At 44.1% G+C, this 23,770-nt stretch overlaps 1 protein-coding gene across 1 annotated transcript; it reads right to left on the bottom strand.

The window, feature by feature from the left end:
* Positions 1–834: 834 nt before the first annotated feature.
* On the bottom strand, positions 835–23,417 carry LOC110531664 (nucleotidyltransferase MB21D2). Its single transcript, XM_021614983.3, has 6 exons — positions 23,259–23,417; positions 22,250–22,464; positions 9,045–9,229; positions 8,626–8,826; positions 8,117–8,500; positions 835–7,476 (listed from the first exon to the last, which is right to left on the bottom strand). Exons 2-6 carry the CDS (start codon positions 22,449–22,451, stop codon positions 6,871–6,873), a joined length of 1,578 nt encoding a protein of 525 aa, XP_021470658.1. The 5' UTR covers positions 22,452–22,464; positions 23,259–23,417; the 3' UTR covers positions 835–6,870.
* Between the last annotated feature and the right edge of the window lie 353 nt (positions 23,418–23,770).

Here is a 23,770-nt window from a genome sequence, read left to right as displayed (position 1 = left end):
GGATGACTACTTTCAATTTGTGAGACTTTTTTTCCCCTGGACAGCTACAAAATGTAGCCCATGAATAGATCAAAAGTACAAACATTGATGTTGCTTGAACCAATGCAGCCATCAGAACCTTAACATTCCTCTAGCACTGTCCCAGATCTGTTCATGCCAACCTAACATGCTGACCAACCTGCCCCATCGCGTGCGCTGCAAAATAAATGTACTCATACATGGTATTCAATCATTTGCACCCACACTGCTCGCGAGCATCAACGAGCGTCTGCGTAGCCAGGAGCTAAAATAGGAATCGATTCACTTTTTGTGATGCTTGACACACTGCAAGTCCTTCTTCTCACATCTCCTCATTGGATTTTAGGAGCATATACCCACATAGGTGATTGAAAGATTAACTTAGGTCCACACTCCAGTTGGTGGTGGTAACGCACCTTAAAAAGTTGGTTGCCAACCACCATATAAAGTCCAAAGAAGTCTGAAGGAGAGATTACTAGAAACAAACGCGGTTTACCCTTTAATCTGTGCATTAATTGTCGGAGGACATTATTTTACCTGAAATGCACAACCCTATGTTTATATCCCAGGACAAATTAGCTAGCAACAGCAAGCTAGCTAGCTAAATTGACAAATGTTTAATGCTTTTCGACCTGTCCTCAGATTAATATATTTGCTTGAGTTCGTTTTGATTATAACCAAAACCAACCATTTTTCAACCAAAATCAACATGCGTGCGGTCTGGTCAGCATGTTAAGAGTTGGCTATACAGCACAGACAGACAGACAGTCTACAAGGAAGTTGCATACAGAGTCAAAAGGAAGTTGTACAGACCCATAGTGATCAAGATGTAGATTTATTTCATGCTACAGCAGTACCATCACTGATCATCATTCAACACAACCCAGAGAAAATAAATACAGCAAAACATTCATGATAAAGTTCATTTGCACTTTATGAAGGAAGAGGAAGTAGAACGTAGTCAAGTTTTAAATGGCAAATATTTCCAGATATGGGGTGGAGTCATTGACGATATTGCAGCTCTTTTATATGGTAATTCAGTGGAAAACTCTTTTTTTTTTCAACTATATTTTAATTGATTGAGTGAGTCAAGGAGGTAAAATTGGTTACATTCATTATTTGTTCATTTTCAATCAAAATCAATTATCAGTAGTTTAAGCACAAAATAATATAACATTTAGTCGTTTTAGCAGTACAATTACCTCATATTGCTGACAACAGCTCTTTCTGCAGCAGATAGTCCATTTGAAGTTAGATTGGGTACACGATTGCATAGCACTGCTGCTGTTAACTTTTGATCTTGACATTCGGCACCAGTATCAAATTGTGTACGTTTCCATTTATCACAGATAGGCTGAAGCATCATACTAATGTATATGCCTACTAACTAGGCAGTACACAGTGAGATTCACCTGACATTGCATATTTCAAAACGCTGGCACTGAATTTAAAACTTCAGGGGAGCATTCAGGAAGTCTGTCAATGTTCTATCAACTTCACTACAACGTTGAACTGTGGCGCGTTTAAAACTTAGGGAAGCATTCAGGAAGGAAAAACGTGACAAAAGGAAGTCTCAACCATCCTGACAACTTTCATAAATGCTCAAGGCAACGTTCATGAACATTATTACAACATCAGGCTGTGGTGTGTCGAAAACCACCACCTTGAAAGTGCTAGGACCACCCACACACACACAAATACTTCTATTTTATACTTATATTGATATCTCTTAATTTATTTTTTTAATACATTTTTTGGATTGTGCTTATTTTGTTATATTGCTAGGTATTACTGCACTGTCGGAGCTAGAAACAAGCATTTCGCTACACCTGCAAGTCTGTGTACACGACCAATACACTTAATTTGATTACTTTGCAGTTTACATACCCGCACTCAACTCTATCCTCGGGGTGTTCATCCTTCTGTATTGTCAGCAACACTACATTCTTTGGTTTGTCAAGGTGTCCTTTTGATTCATACACTCACCTGTACCAAGGCTATAAAGAACAGAAGTACTCTCACAATTCACCAGTAGTTCCTAATTCACTCCACTAACAGAAGCTATTCAAAAACAGTATCAATACTGATATAGTAGTACTGTACCCAATATATGCAGTACCAATAAAGTAGTGATTCTATCACATTCCAGAGAATATAGAATATCAAATCACAAAGAAAAGTTTTCAAAGACCTGTAGCATTCACAAGGCCGTAGGGCCAGACGGATTACCAGGACGTGTTCCCCGAGCATGCGCTCACCAACTGGCAAGTGTATTCACTAACATTTTCAACCTGTCCCTCACCGAGTCGGTAATACCAACATGTTTTAAGCAGACCACCCTAGTCCCTGTGCCCAAGAACACGAAGGTAACCTGCCTAAATGACTACCAACCCATAGCACTCACATCTGTAGCCATCAAGTGCTTTGAAAGGCTGGTCATGCCTCACATCAACAGCATCCTCCCGGATACCGCCCCAACAGATCCACAGATGACGCAATCTCTGTTGCACTCCACACTGCCCTTTCCCACCTGGACAAAAGGAACACCTACATGAGAATGCTAGTCATTGACTACAGCTCAGCGTTCAACACCATAGTACCCTCAAAGCTCATCACTAAGCTAAGGACTCTGGGACTAAACACCTCCCTCTGCAACTGAATCCTGGACTTCCTGACAGGCCTCCCCCAGGTGGTAAGGGTAGGCAACACCACATCTGCCATGCTGATCCTCCACACGGGGGCCACTCAGGGGTGCGTGCTCAGACCCCTGCTGTACTCCCTGCTCACCCATGACTGCATGGCCAGGCACGAAGCAAACACCATCATCAAGCTTGCCGACGACAACAGTGGTAGGCCTGATCACCGACAACGACGAGACAGCCTATAGGGAGGAGGTCAGAGACCTGGCCATGTGGTGCCAGGACAACAACCTCTCCCTCAATGTGATCAAGACAAAAGGAGATGATTGTGGACTACAGGAAAAGGCGGACAGAACACACACCCATTCTCATCGACAGGGATGTAGTGGATCAGGTTGAGAACTTCAAGTTCCTTGTTGTACACCAACAAACTATCACGGTCCAAACACACCAAGACAGCCGTGCTTCTACACCTGCATTGCTTAATGTTTGGAGTTTTAGGCTGGGTTTCTGTACAGCACTTTGAGATATCAGATGATGTAAGAAGGGCTATATCAATCAATTTCATTTGAAGAGGGCACGATAAAGCCTATTCCCCCTCATGAGACTGAAAAGATTTGGCATGGGTCCTCAAAAAGTTCTACAGCTGCACCACCGAGAGCATCCTGACTGTTTGCATCACTGCCCGGTATGGCAACGGCTCGCCCTCCGATCGCAAGGCACTAGAGGGCAGTGCATACGGCCAGTACATTACTGGGGCCAAGCTTCCTGCCATCCAGGACCTCTATACCAGGCGGTTTGTCAATGGCCCTAAAAATGTTCAAAGACTCCAGCCACCCTAGTCAGACTGTTCTCTCTGCTACCACACGGCAAGCGGTACCGGGGAGCCAAGTCTAGGTCCAAAAGACTTAACAGCTTCTACTCCCTGAACAGCTAATCTAATGGCTACCCAGACTATTCGCATTGTCCCTCCACCCTGTTTTACACTGCTGCTACTCTCTGGTTATTATCGAAGTATAGTCACTAACTCTACCTACATGTACATATTACCTCGACTAATCGGTGCCCCCACACATAGTCTGGACCGGTACCCCCTGAATATAGCCTCGCTACTGTTATTTTACTGCTGCTCTTTAATTATTTGTTCATTTTATTTCTGACTTATCTATTTTTTACCTAAGACTTATTTTTCCTAAAACTTCTTTGTTGTAAGGTTATACCTGTTGAACTCGGCGCATGTTATTTGATTTAGTGTTCCGATGATGCTCGAGTGATGTCCACCATGACGTTCCACTAATGATATTCAACAAGCACCTCTGATACTCTTGCGTCTTAAATGGCACCCTATTCAGTGCACTACTTTTGACCGGGGACCATGGGGCAGAAGTGCACTATATAGGGAATCGGGTGCCATTTTGGACACACCCTCAGTCTAAGCTAATGCCGATTAGAGCCAATCTGATGATAGAAAGGTGTTGATACTGTTTGTATTCAGGAGATGTGACTTCCACTCATTGGATGGGAAGTTATAGAAGGAAAACGAGGGGAGAGAGACGCAGCTATATAATGAGAAAGCGAGACAGATATATAACGAGACAGACAAGCAGCTGTCCCAGTTCCCAGCAGCCCCATCCTTTACCACTAATCTGTACAAAGGGCCAGAGGCTGGCCCGTCTCCCCATCCAACACATCTGGGTGGACAAGATAAGGACCCCAAGTCTCTCACACAGAGAGAGAGAGGAGGGCACAAGGGGATGTGGAAAGGAGGCTAGCACATTGGGTGTTTGTGTCCTGCTGTGCATTTGTTCCTGTTCCATCTCTCTGGATCTCTAACTCTCCATCAGCACATTTAAAGAGCTTGATCAGTGGTCCGATCACACACAGCTTATTAAAACAGGCAAACCAAGCAGAAGAGCGAGAGAGGGACCATTACAAAACCAGTCAAGTTTCCTCCAATTAAAATCTGAGACAAGACAAAAAGCTTTTCCTCTGAGTTTCAACCACAAACCATGAAAACCTCCCAATCTTCATACACACACACAAAAGTGGAACAAAGAAAATAGCCCTTACACAAGCCTCATACAGATGACATGATGTAGCCTAGCCAAGCCATGGCAGTGCTTTCATTTCGTAACATGAAGATGAGAATACAATCGAGCAGTGTGCCAACCGGTTCAGCAGCTAACCCTACCTCTCCTCCTTTCCGGACCAACTTGCCTCCATTATAGGTAGTTTGTTAATATCATACAACATTTAATGACCACATCCCACCATTAAAGCCCCAGTGTAAACTGTACCATGGTACACATTTTCAAAAGGGACTGTAAGAAAATAACTGAATTAAAGTTTATAGCCCCTGTGATATTACCCTTATTTGATGATAAACTGCTGCTTCAAGCTTTCATGGGATAAAGGGAAAGGGGGATAACTAGTCAGTTGTACAACTGAACGTCTTCAACTGAAAAATGGGTCTTCCGCATTTAACCCAACCCCTCTGAATCGAGGCAAATTGATGAGGCGACCGCTGAGGAGCATGTTGGTCTGGAAGGTAAAGGTGGGGAATATGAGTGTTAAAGACAAAATCCACCCAAAACCACTAATTGGTATAATTTACAGTGTTAAATAACACTGTGTGAGATCACCAGAAATATTGAACAAATTTTCATTTCGTCAATTCGTTATAATAAGGTTGGTAGCAACATGTGGAAATCTGTTGCAGCTCAGATCGACAACCAAACCCACAATGCAATGCTCCCTCTATGGCCTGGCTGGCTGGCTGGCTTGGTCGGTAGCTAGCTAGCCACAACAACACCAAAGACTATCAGCATGTGAAGTAGCGAGTTGGCTGTAAAAATCACCGAAACTGCACTATGAATTTAGGAGTATACAATCTCACCATGTTCAACCTGCAGATCGATGTACCTCACAGAGATGGTCATGCAACGGCACCATACAATGCACTCTGGACTGAAGAAGCAGACAAATAGGAGAAATGTGGTGGACCCTCTTATAAGAAATTCCGAAAATAACCTCCCGCGACATGACATCAAGCCAGTATTGAAATGTGACATGCATGATAGACGTTTTCGCGATCGAAAAGTCGTATTCAAATTAACTTCCAGTGTAGTGAGAGCGGCTTTATTTTCGGCCTGCTTGAACTGCAATAGCTCAGATAAACATGAAATTACCCCGGGAAGAGAGATAACGTCGCTGAGATGAACAAAAATAATATAGCATTCAAAAATGGGTGAATCTTTCCTTTAAGAGTACAGACTGACTCTGGGTCAGTGAGTACAGATACCTTTCTTATGGGGTGGTAGATTGAAGAAGCAAAGGCTCCTCGAAACACCCATCCAGTGGCTCTTTGGTGCGTTACGTCACATAGTAAGTGTTGAAATGGAAGGACAACCCTGGGTTGTACCATTCAAGATCGATGGAGGGGAACCATAACCCTCCCAGAGGGAGTCTGGAGTCACATAGAAAAACAATGAACAACGTTAAAAATACCTGAGAGAGAGGGGGAAAGAGAGAGAAAGGAAGTATGAGAACGAGAGAGGGGCAGAGAGCGAACAGAAAAAGGGATAAAACATATAGAAAGAAAATACTATTTGTTCAAAGACATTGCCCCACACCAAATTACATTCAGATACATCATAGTTGAATATAAAAACAAATGGAGAATCCTGGTACTATCACCCACTTTGATTGGGCAGGGGGGGAAAAAGGGGCAAATACAGTTTCTCATTAGTGTGGAGAGGAGAAATCCTTTGGGTAAGCCATGCCATTGAATGGGAGCAGCAGCAGACTTTCTTCATTCTAAAGCGGTTCTTTATTCTGAAAAAAAAAAAAACATCTCCTTACAGCAAGCTCATAAAAGAGCATCAGTCTCCGTGGTAACTCAACGAGCATTTTTCCTGTGGTGAGGTCTCTTTATGACATCACTCACTGCTAAATGGATAGAAGAGTGTTGGTTTCTCTAGCCTAGGGCTCTCTAGGGTCAGCCTCCTGCTCCTGGGAGAGTGCAAAGGTGTTTTTGGTAGTGTCATAGTTCAGCAGCGTCGTTAGCATCATTGTCGTTAGCCTCCAGGAGGGGGTGGGATAGGAGAGCAGTGAGGCTCTGTAGTGTTTTGACTCTCGAGCCTTCCTAGTTGACTCGCCGTTTTACATGTGTTTTGAAGAGAGTGTGTGTTGATAGCACACCATTACTCTCAGGTCAGTAGAACTTGTCATCGATGCGGAAGTGCGGCCTTGTGACATCATCGGGGTTGAGAAAAACAGAAATCGACTTCCCGGGGTTCTCGGTCACCAGCTGCTGCAGCCTGGCAGCCAGTTTGTCGTCCGAGGGCGAGATGATGCCGCTGGCTGGGTAACCTTGCCTGGGCGACCCTCCGTGCCCGTTGGTAGCGCTCGCCGCTTCCCTCTTCAGCTGGCTCGCCTGTCTGGCCTGGTCCAGGGCCGCACGTAGGTGCTCGGTCGGGTCAGATCGGACATGGGCCAGCTTCCGGGCCACCAGCAGGGCTTGGCTGTCCGACAGGTGTTCCAGCATGTTGCACTGGGGCAGAAAGTAGTTGGGACAGTTCTTACCCAGGATGCAGTGGGCCAGATCATCCAGGAGGCCCAGGAGGAGGCGGGCAGGGGTTTCTGGGTCAGGCGAGGAGAGGTAGGCGGGCGGTAGGCGATCACAGGCCCAGAAGAGGAGGGTGCGGAGGTGGTAGGGGCTGAGGCCAGTGCGGGGGCGAGCCAGGAGGCGGGAGAGGACAGCCTTGGCAGCCTGGAAGGCCTGGGCCATGGGGTACGGGATGCACTTCTTCAGCTGCACCTGGAGACAGACATGACAGGAGACAATGATATGGCAGCCAGGTCAGACTGAATTGAATCAAATACACTTTATTAATCCCACGAGGGGTAATCAGATTTGTCACCAGCAAGACGCAACCAGCATTAACAGACGGTACACATGCATGCCCCAGAGACACAGCCTGGATCGATGTTATACCGAGTCATTGTCAACGGCACTTGAAGACCGTTAAGAACCTTACTACTTTCATATTTAAAATGTTCCACCGGTAAGTGAACTTGTACTTCCGCTCAGTTTTATTTAACAGTAAGGTCAGTGGTGCACAAAGTAAACACCAGAATAGGACGGACTTCGGCAACGACTAAGAGTATGACACAGAAGGCTAAAACTTATGCTGTTTTGGTCCCGCAGCTATCATGTTGTAGCAGCATGAAGCACACCTGTGCACATACTCTGGGTGAGTGCATCGAGTTTATCTGCAATTATTTTGGCTGCTTGTGGCAATTACATACCGCTGAGTTTTAGTTGAACAAATTAGGCTAGCTGGCCATTGTTGTCCAGCAGAAATCCCATGCCCAATCTAACTAACTATACAGCTATTCAAAAGAAGAAGCTACCCGATGGTTAACTAGCCAACTACAACGTGCAGCTAGCTACCCACCTCGCTGCGTGAGAAGGCCAGCCTCCACTCCCGGTCGGGCCTCCCCCCCAGCGGAGCCGGGCAGGGCAGCAGGTAGAACCCAGAGATGGCCTCCTCCTCTGTGATCTTCCCGTCCCAGAAGTGGTTGGCCGTCAGCCAGCCCTGGGCCACGGCGGGCCAGCCCCGGAAGGACACCACTGGCAGCAGGTCATAGAGCACCCGGCTGGAGCCCGCCTGGAGGATGAGGGTGGTCAGGGGCCCGTTGCGTTCCAGCCTCTCTGGGACGGGGATGCCTCTCTTGGGGGAACGCCTCAGCTCATCCACCGCCTCACCCACCACTCCCCAGAACCAGTCAGCCACCAGCGCCGGGGACATGTAGCAGCCATCCAGAGACTGGTGGGGCGACTAGAATCAAATACAAATTGAACTTCATTAAAACCAATGCAACACACCTGACAGTAAAATACAATAACACAGTCAAATACAAAACTAAAAGCACTAAAAGAGAAGAACATTAGAAAACGCATTACGTAGAGTGAGGGGGGGACGGCACCAGAGGCTTTGTGACCCATTTCCCTTTTCTCTTCCTCATCATCATCATCATCGTCGGGGGGTGAGTCTGTCTCCTCCTGGCAGCAGATCCTCCATCTTGCCTGGGTGTTGGGGTCGCAGAGCCGCAGGGAGAGCCAGGAGTGGCAGGGGGGCGACTGGCGCATGTCCAGGGTGACCGGCTGGTTGACATTAGAAGAAACAATACTTCATTACACTTTTTCCTGAGAAAACACTAGTATTTGTTTTGCATCAAACTTCATATGACACAACATAGATAAAAACGTTTAAAAAAGGGCACAGTAAAAACGTCACATACATCACAAAAACACAACTTAATATCAATAAGACACATACAAAACAAATGAAACGTTTCCCATTCCATCCGTACTGCACCAACCTGGTTGCGATCATGGAGCTTGAGGGCGGGCACCAGGAGGGTGAAGTCCAGGTCGAAATCGGCCCCCTTAGCGTAGTCCCCCAGCTCCTCTGGGTTGAGGTCCAGAACCCCCTCCCTGGCACCCCCAGACAGGAGCAGGTACTCATTGGCCACCGGGAGACGCTGGTCCACCTTCTGTACAAGGCCTGGAGGAAGAAAACACACAAAGAATGAGCATAATATGAAATTCTAAAAGCAGACCTTGAGCAGTTCTTCTTGGTCAGAAGCAAACTCAATGCATACATTCATTAAGTATTCATGAAAAAGCGCAGTAGTGATACTGACAAAAGTATGTGTGAACCATTTCAGGAAGCTACGCGTATGTCGCACGTCACTACTTCACAGGAGAGCCATTTGAATGTACATTTATTATTTTATTATCCAAATGTGTTTTTTATTAAAGAAATGCCTTCTGGAACATGTAAACTTTCATGTGCTTGAATAACAACGCTGAGCCGTTGTTGCTCCTAAATGTTTCCACTTCACAATAACAGCTCTTACAGTTGACTTACAGCTGTAGCAGGGCAAACATTTGACAAACTGGAAAGGTGGCATCCTATGACGGTGCCACAGAGCTCTTCAGTAAGGCCATTCCACTGGCAATGTTTGTCTATGGAGATTGCATGGCGGTGTGCTCAATTTTATACACCTGCCAGCAATGGTTGTGGCTGAAATCCACTCATTTGAAGGGGTGTCCACATACACTATATATACAAAAGTATGTACAAGGGTGAACATGAGTGGGGTAAACACCTACACAATGAAACAAGTAGATTTGACTCATTACAGGAAACTAGGCGTCTGTCGCACGTCACTACTTCACAGGAGAGGCATTTGAACGTAAACATCAATTTTTTCATCAAAAAGCAACATTTTGGGCCAGAAATGCCTTCTGAAACATGTAAACTTTCATGTGCCTTAAACGTGTAAGCCACCTGTGAATATAATTGTTAACCTGTCTGGGAACGGGGGAACCCCTCACCAACAGCCAGTGAAATTGCAGGGCGCCAAATTCAAAACAACAGAAATCTCATAATTCAAATTGTGTGAGGCACCATTTTTTCGAGTTTTTGTCCAACCACTTCCTGGTTGGATTTTCTCAGGTTTTCACCTGCCATACGAGTTCTGTTATACTCACAGACATCATTCAAACAGTTTTAGGAACTTCAGAGTGTTTTATATCCAATACTACTAATAATATGCATATATTAGCATCTGGGACTGAGTAGCAGGCAGTTTACTCTGGGCACGCTTTTCATCCAAAAGTGAAAATGCTGCCCCCTAGCCCAAACAGGTTAAATTACAAGCCCAGCTGATTTAGCCACGTAAAAAGTCAGGAACCTTCCCACTAGCCATGATTGGCTGAGATAATGGATGGTCTAGACATGCCGAGAGATGAGTTTGGATTGGTCTGTCACGTAGCATGCCTCTGTCCATAACATGAGCTGCTCAGTAGGTGTAGATAATCCTTGCTACCGCAGATTTTTGGAAATGTATGGATAACTGCAAAAGTGTTGCTACTGCTCTCAACAACATTGCTGCCCTGAATTTACCAAGTGCTATCGACAAAAGATCAGTGGGAAAAAGTTGGACTCTTCTGATGACAGTGATGGGGAATAAACGGTTATGGTTCATTAGCTAGCTAGGTTACATTTGCATTGCTAATTATAGCCTAATTTTGAACCTAGTTGGTTAGCTTTAGCTACCTGCAGATTCATACTACAGCATTTCATGAATGGTGGCTAGCTATGACAATCAGTTTGTATTGCTAGTAATGTATGAGCTGAGATTATTGTTTAGCTAGCTAGCTAACTTGCATGTGTAAACAAAAACAAAATCCACTTTGCCAGATGATTACATGACCCATCAAGTTAGCCAGGGAGTGATTACGATTGTCATAGCTAGTCATATCAAAAATATAACAACTTGTAACCATTTCACTGTACCTTTCACACAGTCTATCCTGTGCATGTGACAAATAAAACGTAGATTTGACCAGAGACAGTAAGGTGAAGAACATGACCTGCACCAACGTCAGATTATGATATAGGCCAAGATAGTGTATTTTAACTACTACTCGCCACTTTTAGTCTTGAAATCTTTGGTTGTTTACTGCAATACCTTACTCTGTTCAGCACATGGCCTCACATGTGAATCCTTAAAGAGACGGGAGGGGCTAAAGCTTACTAGGGTGTGAATCCGGCTGAATGGGTGTGAACAAAGAGGTGTAAAAAGGGAACCAAAACTTTTTCAAGGGCCATTTCTCAAAAGTTCCTCAACAGCAGTGTATGATATACCATTTTGTAGCAGAGTCTGTAGTTTTATCCAATGTTAAAAAAAAAATGGAATGTTGCTACATAAGACTGAACATAGTTGCTGGGTCATATGAGGTCTACACAGCTCCCTTCGTGACTGCGGCTGGTAGCCTAGTGGTTAGAGTGTTGGGCCAGTAACCGAAAGGTTGCTGGATAGAATCCCGAGCTCTCGTTCTGCCCCCGAACAAGGCAGTTAACCCACTGTTCCCCGGTAGTCCGTCATTGTAAATAAGAATTTGTTCTTAACTTCTTGGTGACAGGGGGCAGTATTTTCACATCCGGATGAAAATCATGCCCAAATTCAACTGCTTGCTACTCATCCCCAGAAGATAAGATATGCATATTATTAATAGGATTTGGATAGGAAATACTCTGAAGTTTCTAAAAACTGTTTAAATCATGTCTGAGTATAATATAACTTATTTAACAGGCAAAACCCAGAGGACAAAACATTCAGATTTATATTTATGAGGTCACTCTTTTCAATAAGTTTTCATTGGGAATCCAGATTTCTAAGGGACCTTCTTGCAGTTCATATCGCTTAGACTGGATGTCAACAGTCTTTAGAAATTGGTTGAGGTTATTCCTTTGTGTAATGAAGTACGGCCATCTTGAACGAGGGTCACTTGAAGTGTACTGTTAGATAGAGGCGCGTGACCAGAAAGCATGCTTCAGTTTGTTTTCTTCCTGTATTGAACACAGATCATCCCGTCTTCAATTTCATCGATTATTTACATTAAAAAATTACCTAAAGTTGTATTACAAAAGTAGTTTGAAATGTTTTGGCAAAGTTTACAGGTAACTTTTGAGATATTTTGTAGTCACGTTGCGCAAGTTAGAACCGGTGTTTTTCTGGATCAAACGCGCCAAATAAATGGACATTTTGGATACGGATTTAATCAAAGAAAGGGACCATTTGTGATGTTTATGGGACATATTGGAGTGCCAACAAAAGAAGCTTGTCAAAGGTAAGGCGTGAATTATATTTTTATTTCTGTGTTTTGTGTCAGCCTGCAGGGTTGAAATATGGTTTCTCTTTGTTTACGGAGGTGCTATCCTCAGATAATAGCATCGTTTGCTTTCGCCGAAAAGCCTTTTTTGAAATCTGACATGTTGGCTGGATTCACAACAAGTGTAGCATTAATTTGCTATCTTGCATTTAATGAAAGTTTGATTGTTATTCTCCAAATTAGCTGGTTGTCCTCAACCAACCAACCCTGGCTTTCCTCTCCAAGAGGGAGTCTTTACTGAATACAGCCAGACTGACTGTGCCAACTGCTTAGACAGAGGGGGAAAGGAGTGGGAGACTAGGAAATAAAAAAACATGTGTAGCTTCATTTTCATCAAATGAGAACAGAAGTGCCACGCTATCATTTGGCAAGCAGCCACGCAAGTAAATAAGATAACAATGAAAAGGCAAGTTTTTCAGGGGGCAAAAAACAATGAATGCATGGCCATCCTATTTCTAATGTTGTTCATAGAATATATGTAGCCAGCTACATTTCCTAAAAGTTTTTCCTTGAAGTTAATCTGGCATTTTATAGGACAAAGTCTGCTACACTGAGAAAAGTAGTGGATGGGCCCATGTCATCCCAGGCACACCCATGACTCGCCCCTGCCCAGTCATGTGAAATCCATAGATTGGGGCCTAATGAATTTATTTTAATTGACCGATTTCCTCATGAACTGTAATGCCGCATTTATATTTTTGTTCAGTATGAGTCCGACATAAAAATGGTACAATATTTAACGCCACACTACTAGCATTCTATCATCTAGCTTCTGGGAAACAATTTCCCCACCCATCACAACCAAAAACTCTATAAAGAGTTTATGAAGAATACTGCAGCCAATCAAGTACTTAGCTGTGTTCTCAACTATGGTAGCTCTAAATCCAGGCTGTTTTTTTCTACAGAGTGTGTATTACTGACAGAAAAGGACATAATGAGCGCAGAGAAAGAGAGAGGGGAAGAAAGAGCATACAGAGCACCAAGCAATAATCAGACAGAGAAATCAAATCTGTCAGTTCCCCTCCCCCCAAAAATTTGAGAAGCCAAGTACATCGGAGGTCGAGAAAATATCTTACAGACAGGCAAAGGGCAGAGTTGGCGAGCAGGAACTTCCTCTGATTTGTTCTCTCTACAGTTGATCAATTGGGTCAAATGGGGAGCAGAGATCTTTGTCTCATCTCTCCAGTAGCTAGTGTGGTGCTCAGAGAGGAGAGGGAAAAAGAGAGAGATGGGGAAGGAACGAAAGAGGGAAAGCTCGAAAGAGAACGATGGGGAAGGAGACAAGAGAGGGAGACAGATTCTCTCTCTCCACTAATGAGGCCCTGGATGTTAGTCTGTTTGACCCAGAGGAGATGTGAGGCTGTTCCAGAGAACACAATCTACATTCTAATCCCATGGGCCACTTACTGTCTCCTTTGCGCATACAGAAACACAGGCAAACCATGACGTACATGGAAACAAGTCTACAAAGGTTGTGGCCAACAGTTTAGGTTACATCATTTTAGGTGAGGTCCAAAAAAGCTTTGGAGCTTGGATGAGAAACTCTACAGTAAGGACCACACTAGCCTAGTTTTCAAAACTAAAAAGTCCCTCTGTGTTTGAGGAGTACTGATATTAATGAATCCAGTTGTCATTTAAAACAGCCCCAGTGCGATGCACCCAGCTAACTGGGAGGTCACACACACACAGCAGGTAACTGGGAGGTCAATCATAGCGGATCTCATTTCCATAGAGCCAGTCGGGGAACTGTGACGATTAGCACAGGAGAGCTGCACAAGATTGCGGTCTCACACACAAAATGTCACACTGACAAACTCCCCATAACGGACAGTGCAGAGAGTGATGAAAACCTTTGAATCACCATTCAAAGTGTGTTGCCATGTTCAGATTCACAGTAGCGTAGCCTATATGGTGCTACAGTATAAACATAGTAATGTCATTCTGAGGGAGAGGGGGATGTAGAGCAAAACAGAGGAGAGAGGGATGTAGAGCAAGAGAGAGGGATGTAGAGCAAAAGAGAGGAGAGTGGGATGTAGAGTAAAAGAGAGGAGAGAGGGATGTAGAGCAAGAGAGAGGGATGTAGAGCAAGAGAGAGGGATGTAGAGCAAAAGAGAGGGATGTAGAGCAAAAGAGAGGGATGTAGAGCAAAAGAGAGGGATGTAGAGCAAAAGAGAGGGATGTAGAGCAAAAGAGAGGGGAGAGGGATGTAGAGCAAAAGTGAGGAGAGAGGGATGTAGAGTAAAAGAGAGGAGAGTGGGATGTAGAGCAAGAGAGAGGGATGTAGAGCAAGAGAGAGGGATGTAGAGCAAAAGAGAGGGATGTAGAGCAAAAGAGGAGAGAGGGATGCAGAGTAAAAGAGAGAAGAGAGGGATGTAGAGTAAAAGAGAGGAGAGTGGGATGTAGAGTAAAAGAGAGAAGAGAGGGATGCAGAGTAAAAGACAAAGGGTAAGAGTAGCTGTGTAAATACATCGACACCCAATGGAAAAGTTGGGATGCCGGACAGTAGGCCTTTCAATTATTTTTAAAGCTAAGACAGGCCAAACCATCCAATAAATCGTGAAACACAGATCCTGCCAACAGAGAGCGTTTCACCAATTCAATTACCATGGAGCGCTTTCTCTCTGCTTTACACTCATTTGCTCTTTTAAAGAGCAAACAATTAGCCCCAGAAAGGCATTATCAGCCATCTAAAGAGAATGTGCTTTCAGACAGAGGTGGATTAACACACACATGTAGTTGTCAGTCATAGGTAGGTTCTGCTGTGTGTGTGTTGCTCCCTGCCGACTCCCATGTTTATGAATTCTCATCAAGCTTTTAAAATAGGCCTCGCTCATTCTTTAAATAAAACAGACTGAGAAATTGTTCCCATTTTATCCGATTGGGTGTAATGTCTGGGATTGTTAGAGCGACGAGAAACCCCCTTTTGAAGCTGAAGAGGGTCAAAGGCTATCTAACACTGGGCAGCATAACCAAGGTTATTGAAAGGTGTGCGTGTGTGATCCATAGAGTTCTGTAGTGCAGAGTTGAATAGAGCGATGGGTCGTGTTCAGGGACAGATCAGATTGGGCTATTAAAAATCTGAACACAATATGTCCCTTTGGGTTTTCACACATGGCAAATGTCAAATTGCTTTTCATGTAATGTACATTAAAAGTGATTCACTAAATGGAGGGAGAGATAGACCAGAGAAAGAGAGCCCAGAGGGAGAGAGTAATGTACATTTAGCTGTAGCAGTTCAACCATACGACGGCACTCGCATGGTTAATTATCAGTTAGTCTTCCGTTAATGAGCTGTAACCTTCCTGCTGCCCATACGACCCTACACCAGAGGGACAGGGTCATATGGATAGGGTCGCTACACACACACAGAGCAGTTCATAGACGGGAGACTTGGTGTGCTTTAGCAAACGTAGGAGGAGATGCAGTCAGAACAACGATGGTGCTAGCGGAGCTGCTATGACAGTGAGTGACTAAGGCTAGTTGAAAATCAATTCCATCCCGACTCCCCCCAGACCCAACTCATCAGAACGCACCCACCCCATGATCCAACTAGCAATTTAGACCAGTCCCATGTACATTACGCACCACAGAAATAATAGATGGATGCACTCTTGGGTAAATAAATTAAACAAGCTCTAGTAAAAATAGTTTTGGGGGTGTGGATTGTACTGTAGTATATGGAGTAGAATTACACACCACTGTCAAACCATGAAGCTGGGAGAGAACGCGCAACGGTGATAGTTCATTGATTTGTGCAGGACATGCAGCCTACAAAGTTACAATTACAGGATAGTTCATTTCAACTGATATTAAATTATAATAGGGCCTATTTAAATAATTCATAGGTTGACTCTCTTGCGCTCATAACACGGGACTAGAATAAGATCAAAAGAGCTCTCTTCACGAGAGCTTAATGTCTATGGGTCTGAATAAATAACTGTCTGCTCTACGCGTCGCTCATTCTCGCTTTCTAACTGCACAAGTATTTTACATTCAGCAACAACAACAAAAAAAAGAGCAAGCTTGCGACGCTCTTCGAACAGTATATTAGTACATTTAAAAAAAAATGTAAAAAAGTCTTTAAAATGTCCAACCTATTATAGTCCAGCTTTTCCTGGGACTGCACAAGAGGAGAGCAGGGGTGTGTATTCCTAACGCGTCAGAGAACAGTAAGACATCGACTAGATGAGTTAGAAGCTTATGCATAGTAACCCATCATACATGAGCTAAACACAAGGTTAATACGGCATTGAGTGTATTACCTGCGCAATGCATAGTTCCATATCTTTTTAAGAACAGAGCATACACACACAGGCTAAATTGACATAGCACAGTGCAAGAAAAAAACTAGTTAGATTATGAAATGACAGGTGCGCTCACAGTCAGAGCACGCAGTTTGAAAATCTCCCCCAAAAGACAACGCAACGAAGAACGGTATTGTCGCTTTCGAGTGAGTACAACACTAGTCTGTAGTGTAAACTACAGTGAATATGTCTTCTAAATAAAACGCTCAAAAGATCTGCGTTTTGAATGCATGTTTCATTCAAACTGCATCTAGCCGAGGCCCGATTAGGCAACCATTTGGATCAGTGGGTCTACTCTTGACAGTTAACAAGGCCCAGAAATGCTATTTGAATGGAGTGCGCACCGGTTTAATTAAAGCAAGGATATTACTGTGTAGCCTGCTGAAAGGCTATGCGGGAGCAAATGTATTGGTCACAAAAAAAGTAATCAGCTGATAAGATGATACATGAATAGTGAACTGCACTCCATACCGAGATGCACCGTGTCCCCACGTGAGACCAACAATATTCTTTGGGAACACTCCCACTCTCTGTAGTGATTTGCTCATGTCAAACGAGGCCTAACCGACCTTTCAGATTCTCTGGGAGAACTTCAAAAGCCTGCGACACACGCGCCAAATTTTCATTCCCATATAAGCGACGGTACTGAACTCTTTCACGGCGGCTTCATCTGAATTCACCTCAAGGGCTCCAGCGTGAGCTGCTGTGTCTGCCGGCTGCCAGAGCTACAGTGGACCGTAGGTATTTACAGTGACATTCCTCAAAAAGTATGCGAGTGGGAGCGACGCCCTGAGAACAGAAGTTATAAAATACAGACCAACTTGGGATCAGTCAACACAACCATTACACAACCGATCATTACCTGAACACAGGCTGAATGACAGTAGCTGCTACAGCCTAGCCCGTAGCCATAAAAACAATAACTCAATATTCAGTTCACATTCTGACAGTGATTGGGTTGGCATTACTGACAGAGAAACATGCTAGAAATCTTTAATCAATCTAGCTAGCTTGATTTTAGTGAAAAGTTATATTATCAAATATTATTCAATATGAAAGAGATTATGACATTGAAAACCACTGTCAGAGGGACGAGCCGAAACGCAGACCACAAAAAACAAGCTCTGTGGGAAGAAACAAAACCCCTTGTTTGGGCGTTTTGGTTTTGTTTAGTCTTTCAGCCTCAACTCTGTGGGTCTGGACTTCTTAAGAGACAACGGCTGACTTGCGCCCCGTTCTTAGTTTTTGTGTCGGCTGAACGTGAAATGGAGCTCCCTTCCTGTTTCCAACCCTCTGGCCTTCTTTGTGTTTGAATTAAACCGACGTTAACGCTGTATAAAAAGGGGTTCCCGAGTGACGCAGCGGTCTAAGACACTGCATCTCAGTGCAAGAGGAGTCACTGCAGTACCTGGTTCGAATCCAGGCTGCATCACATCCGGCCGTGATCGGGAGTCCAATAGGGTGGTGCACAACTGGCCTAGCGTCGTCCAGATTTGACTGGGGTAGGCCATCATTGTAAATAAGAATTTGTTCTTAACTGACTTGCCTAGTTAAATAAAGGTTCAATGTAAATTAATAAATAAAACATAGGCTTGTTTAATGAGCTCTATGGGGAAGGCGAGGTCAGCCGTAGTCAGAGACACAAAGAGAATGTGCAAATCTAAAGCCAAATGGCCCCATAATCTAGTGCACTACTTTTGATCAGGGCCAAAGGGGCACTAAACTGGGAGTAGGGAGCCATTTGGGATACAACTTAAGACAGGATGTGGGGGTCAAAGATGGGGAGGGAACCTGTGGTGATTTTACATGGAAACTCAGTGAATGAAGCGCTACTAGACGGCAAATCCACTCTAACGTAATTACGCTGAGACTCACATTTTTCACTTTAAAATGTATGCCAAACAAAATCCATTGATTTAAAAGTTTATGCGCAAGGACAACTTAATGGAAGAACAATGTAGATGCAAAGTTTGGTACTGACGAATTACGGCACAAACCATCATGCTGTTACCAAACTTTGCATCTGCACTGTTCAAGTAAATCTGTTGTCAAATGTTATTGTTACTATTTTTTTTTTTTTAATCTATGGATTTTAATTAACATACATTTTAAAAAGTTTAGAATCTGTAGAATTTGTCCTGTTGGTGAACCTTCACCCCAGTCTGAGGTCCTGAGCAGTCTCCCAGTCCATGCCGCTGAAAAACATCCCCACAGCATGATATTGCCACCATCATGCTTCACTGTAGGGATGGTGCCAGGTTTCCTCCAGACGTGACACTTGGCATTCAAGCCCAAGTGTTCAATCTTGGTTTCATCAGACTAGAAAATCTTGTTTCTCATGGTCTGAGAATCCTTTAGCAAACTACAAGCAGACTGTCATGAGCCTTTTACTGAGGAGTGGCTTCTGTCTGGACACTACCATAAAGGCCTGATTAGTTCAGTGCTGCAGAGATGGTTGTCCTTCTGGAAGTTTCTCCCATCCCCCAGGAACTCTAGAGCTTTGTCAGAGGGACCATAGGCTTCTTGGTCACCTCCTTTCTACCCCGATTGCTCAGTTTGGCCAGGCGGCCAGCTCTAGGAAGAGTCTTGGTGATTCCAAACTCCTTCCATATAAGAATGATGGAGTCCACTGTGTTCTTGAGCACCTTCAATGTTGCAGAAATTGTTTGGTACTCTTCCCCAGATCTGTACCTTGACACAATCCTGTCTCGGAGCTCAAGGGACAATTCCTTTGACCTCATGGCTTGGTTTTTGCTCTGACATGCACTGTCAACTGTGGGACCTTATATAGACATGTGTGTGCCTTTCCAAATCATGTCCAATCAATTGAATTTACCACAGGTGGACTCCAAATCAAGTTGAGGAAACATCTCAAGGATGATCAATGGAAACAGAATGCACCGGAGTTCAATTTCGAAAAGGGTCTGAATACGTATGTAATTGACGTTGGTTTTGATTTTTTTAATAGATTTCCCCAAAAAATGTAGAACGGTTTTCGCTTTGTTATTTTGGGGTATTGTGTGTAGATTGATGAGGAAAAACACACATTTAAATCAATTTTAGAATAAGACTAACTTAACAAAATGTGGGAAAGTCAAGGGGTCTAAATACTTTCCGAATGCACTGCATCTCTACCTTAAACTGGCAGATTAAGGGGATTTATTTATTTATACTAATTAGATTTCACATCAACCTGAGGGGGTTTAAGCTACACCTCTACAATAATAAGATATATTATCTAACCGTAAATAAGCTAAAATCACTTGTGGTATACAGACATGTTGTTAGACCAAGTACAAACCAGCCTTTGGTCATTATTCTACATTTCCACAACCCATATAGTCCTGTGGGAATTCTAGATCCATGTTTCCACAGGCATGCTATAGGCCAGCCTAACACTGTTTACTGAAGAGCTACCGGGTAAATAAGTGTCTTTTCCTTCCTTGGATCTGTCAAACTGTGGATCTGTTTCACTGTGTGGTGCAATGCATCGCCTCCTCTCTTCTCCCTCTCTGTCAGCACTGAATTCCCGGTGGGGAGCCTCCTGCTTCTCAAACTAGGCTAGAGAGAACTTTTACAAAGACCCAACTAGAAAAGAAAGTCAAACACACACACACGCGGGCTAACATGCACACGGATACAGACACGTAGGCTACGTTTACACAGGCAGCCTAATTCTGATCTTGTCACTAATTGGTATTTAGCCTAATCAGATCAGCTCAAAAAAATATGTGATTTATAAATATTTTTTTACCAGTGGGAAAAAAAAAAAGAGCTGAATTGGGCTGCCTGTGTAAACACAGCCATAGAGATGCACACACACAGACACCACTGCAAATGTTCCATATAAAGAGCTCTAGTAGTTGGGGAGATGTTTCCTTTCAACTGCCTGGGCTCCCTCTTCAAGGTTCTTCAAAAACACGGTGTCACAGTGCTACTCGCTAATGCACACACCGTGCATTTACAAATCATCTTAAATCCTACACTCACACCATCTCTTTTCCCTGTCAAGGTGCAAATTGATATTATTTTTAATGGCAAACGGTTGGAAATTAAAGAGCCGTCAGCCTGACTGACAACGGCGACAGCGACAGAAAGTGGATGAGTTAATTAATACAAAAAAAAGGGGAGGCGCAGGAAAAGAGGGGCAGGGGGAGTCATTCAATCGGGATAGAGGGTTAAGTGTGTGAGTGAGAGTGCAAAATGGTCGAGAGAGAGCGAGAGACCTATCTCACAGATGAGGGAGGACGGGAAGCCATGAGGCTGGTTTTTAATTCAACAGTAATTAAAAAGTGTTAATGACAAACATTGTATTAACATTCCTTACACATGCTTCTCAGTCACCAGGCTTAATAGGATGATAATAGGCACAGATGACTGTTTTTTTTGGGGGGGGGTTTCTCAGGCATGTACAAATTGAGAGAGTGAAGAGAGAAAGAGGGAGGAGAGAGAGAGAGTGAGTAGAGAGAGAGTGGAGAGGGGAGAAAGAGATGAGGAGAGCAAAGAGGAAGAGAAGAGAGAGCTAGAGAGAGTGGCGAGAGCGGAAAAGAGGACGCTAGGCTATCTAGTGCAGAAGTTGAGAGGCAGAGAGATACAGGAGGGTTGCCAGTAAACTAATCCAATATTTGACCGGATTAGAAGAAGGTGCTGTTATGATATTTTAGTGCAAACAATACTCACTGCCAACCATGGCTCCTATTCACAGCTATAGTTACAGGGGGAGTGGACTTAGTGCTAGTTAGCTTGTTTGTATTGTGCTTCCCACTCAAACTGCACATGATCAACAAACAGGCACAATAAGGAGGGGGGGTAAGCAAAACAGAAAGAGAGAAAGAAAGAGAGATGGGTAGAGTAGTAAAACAGAAGAAAGTGAAATAGAGGAGAGGATATGCGGCTCAAGAGAGGGAGGGATCCCGGCCAAAAGGGACTTCGGTTCCAGTTGCACTGGGACAAGCAGAGAGGAGAGGAGAGAGCGTAGGAGCAGGCAAAGGCAGAGCTTGAGGAACAGAGGGAGAGGGAATAGTGCCACCTATTGGACAAAGAACCTCACTTCACCTGGCTGATAAGCATATTAGGACCTTGATCCATGACACAGAAAATAAACACAGCTGAGCCACCACCTTTTCTCTATCTGTACTTATCCACAACCACATTACTCACGATACGTTTTTATCAAGCACACAATAGGCCTTGGTCAAAGTCTTATATACTGTATATGGCATTAATGGACCCGGTATAAGGAATGTTCTTATGCACGACGCAAAGCAGAGTGCCTGGATCCAGCCCTTAGCCGTGGTATATTGGCCATATATCACAAACCCCTGAGGTGCCTTATTGCTATTATAAACTGATTACCAGTGAAATTAGAGCAGAAAAAATAAATGTTGTGTCATACCCGTGCTATACGGTCTGCTATACCACAGTTGTCCGCCAATCAGCATTCAGGGTTCGAAGCACCCAGCTTATAATAATGCTGTCTATATCAGTAGTGAATCAAAAATGTATTAACCCAAATCCTGCCTGTGGGTGAGTCTTACCCAGCATGTTGAAGATGAAGTCTTTGGCCGTGTGGACCTCGAGGGCGAGCTGGTCCCCGAAGTCCCCCTGCTCCAGGGTGACCAGCTCAGACACCTGGGCCGACAGCTGCTCCAGCGTGGCCCCCGACCGGAAGTCCACCTCAGAGGCCTTCTTCAACAGGGCCGGGGTCCGGGGGGCCACCGCACTCATCAGGGACTCCATGGTGAGTCACACCCTATGAAGGAGAGGGAAGGGGCAGACGGGTGTCAGGAATGTTTATCATGGAGGGGAGAGGACAGTTGTTTGCATATTGTGTGTGAGAGGCAAACAAAGTTGATTGTTAACTTTGTTGTTACACTCAGTCCTAGCACTGACTACTGGCTAACTGGATTAATTGGAATTCTGAGGGCGTGACACCAGGAACTTGGAGGGTTGTGAACCATTGTTATGATTATGAATCACACACACATTGATTATTAGCTAATCATATCAACTATTTTACCTAGCTAGCTAACAAGTTAAACTAAGTGTCATTGTTTTGATCTGTTAATCCACAGTAAACGCAGACCTCAAATGAACATCAAAAGTAATATTAATCTCATACACTACGTATACAGTAGTCAAGCAGTGACAGCATGGGCGTTGTCCTCAAAACTAGGTCAATTAGCTAGCTAGTTAACTAACTGGCTAGCATGCTAATTAGCTGGCTAATTTATGAGTCTAACGTTAGCCAGTTATTCAGCTAGCTAGGAAGCAAGTTAACTGCAAATTAGCTTAACACAACAGCCATATTTGGATAACAGTTTAGACTTCCTAACTAGTTCAGATTATTCGGAGAAGACACCGGAGTCGATTTTCGATAATAAATTAGCTAGCTAGCCGGTTGGCGTGTTACCCACACAGGTGGGGATAAGTGCAACAACACAGCTGAGCTAGCAGCAAGCGAGACAGCGATTCCTTCACACACCGCAGCGTTGCATTATTTGACTACACAAATACACATTTGAACAAGCGCGCGCGCACACACACCCTTAGCACGCAGGTCTGGTGAAGTTTCTTTGCTATCTTCCAGGTTTACTGTTTTGGACTTTATATTGAAATCCGACTTCTTCTACCGTCATTTCCAACAGGTCCTCTGCGCCACCTTCCCCCTAGCAACACAGAACCCGGAAATCACGGCGCTGCACTGAGAATCTTGGGATTAGTAGTGTTTGTCATATCGCCCCAAAACTACAAAGCTGATTTGAAGCCTATGATTACATTTGTGTCACTGTAGTTTACTGCAGGTTTTCCCGATGCTCGGTCCTGAGGCCCCACCTGGGTGCACGTTTTGTTTTTTACACTAGCACTACACAAGCTGATTAAAATAATCAAAGCTTGGTGGATGAGTTGGTTATCTGAAACAGCTGTGTAGTGCTGGGGGATTGGGAAACCCTGGACTACTTGTAACGTGGATCACTTGAGATAAGGACAGTGCAGCACAGCCCTGGTCAGAGATTTGATAGGGTACTATGATTATCAAATCTGTTGGAGTCTAATGC

This window comes from Oncorhynchus mykiss, chromosome 9 (genome assembly GCF_057628025.1).
Source record: "Oncorhynchus mykiss isolate SJ-2025 chromosome 9, ASM5762802v1, whole genome shotgun sequence".
Classification (NCBI taxonomy): Eukaryota; Metazoa; Chordata; class Actinopteri; order Salmoniformes; family Salmonidae; genus Oncorhynchus; species Oncorhynchus mykiss.
This window is presented reverse-complemented; position numbering and strand designations above follow the sequence as displayed.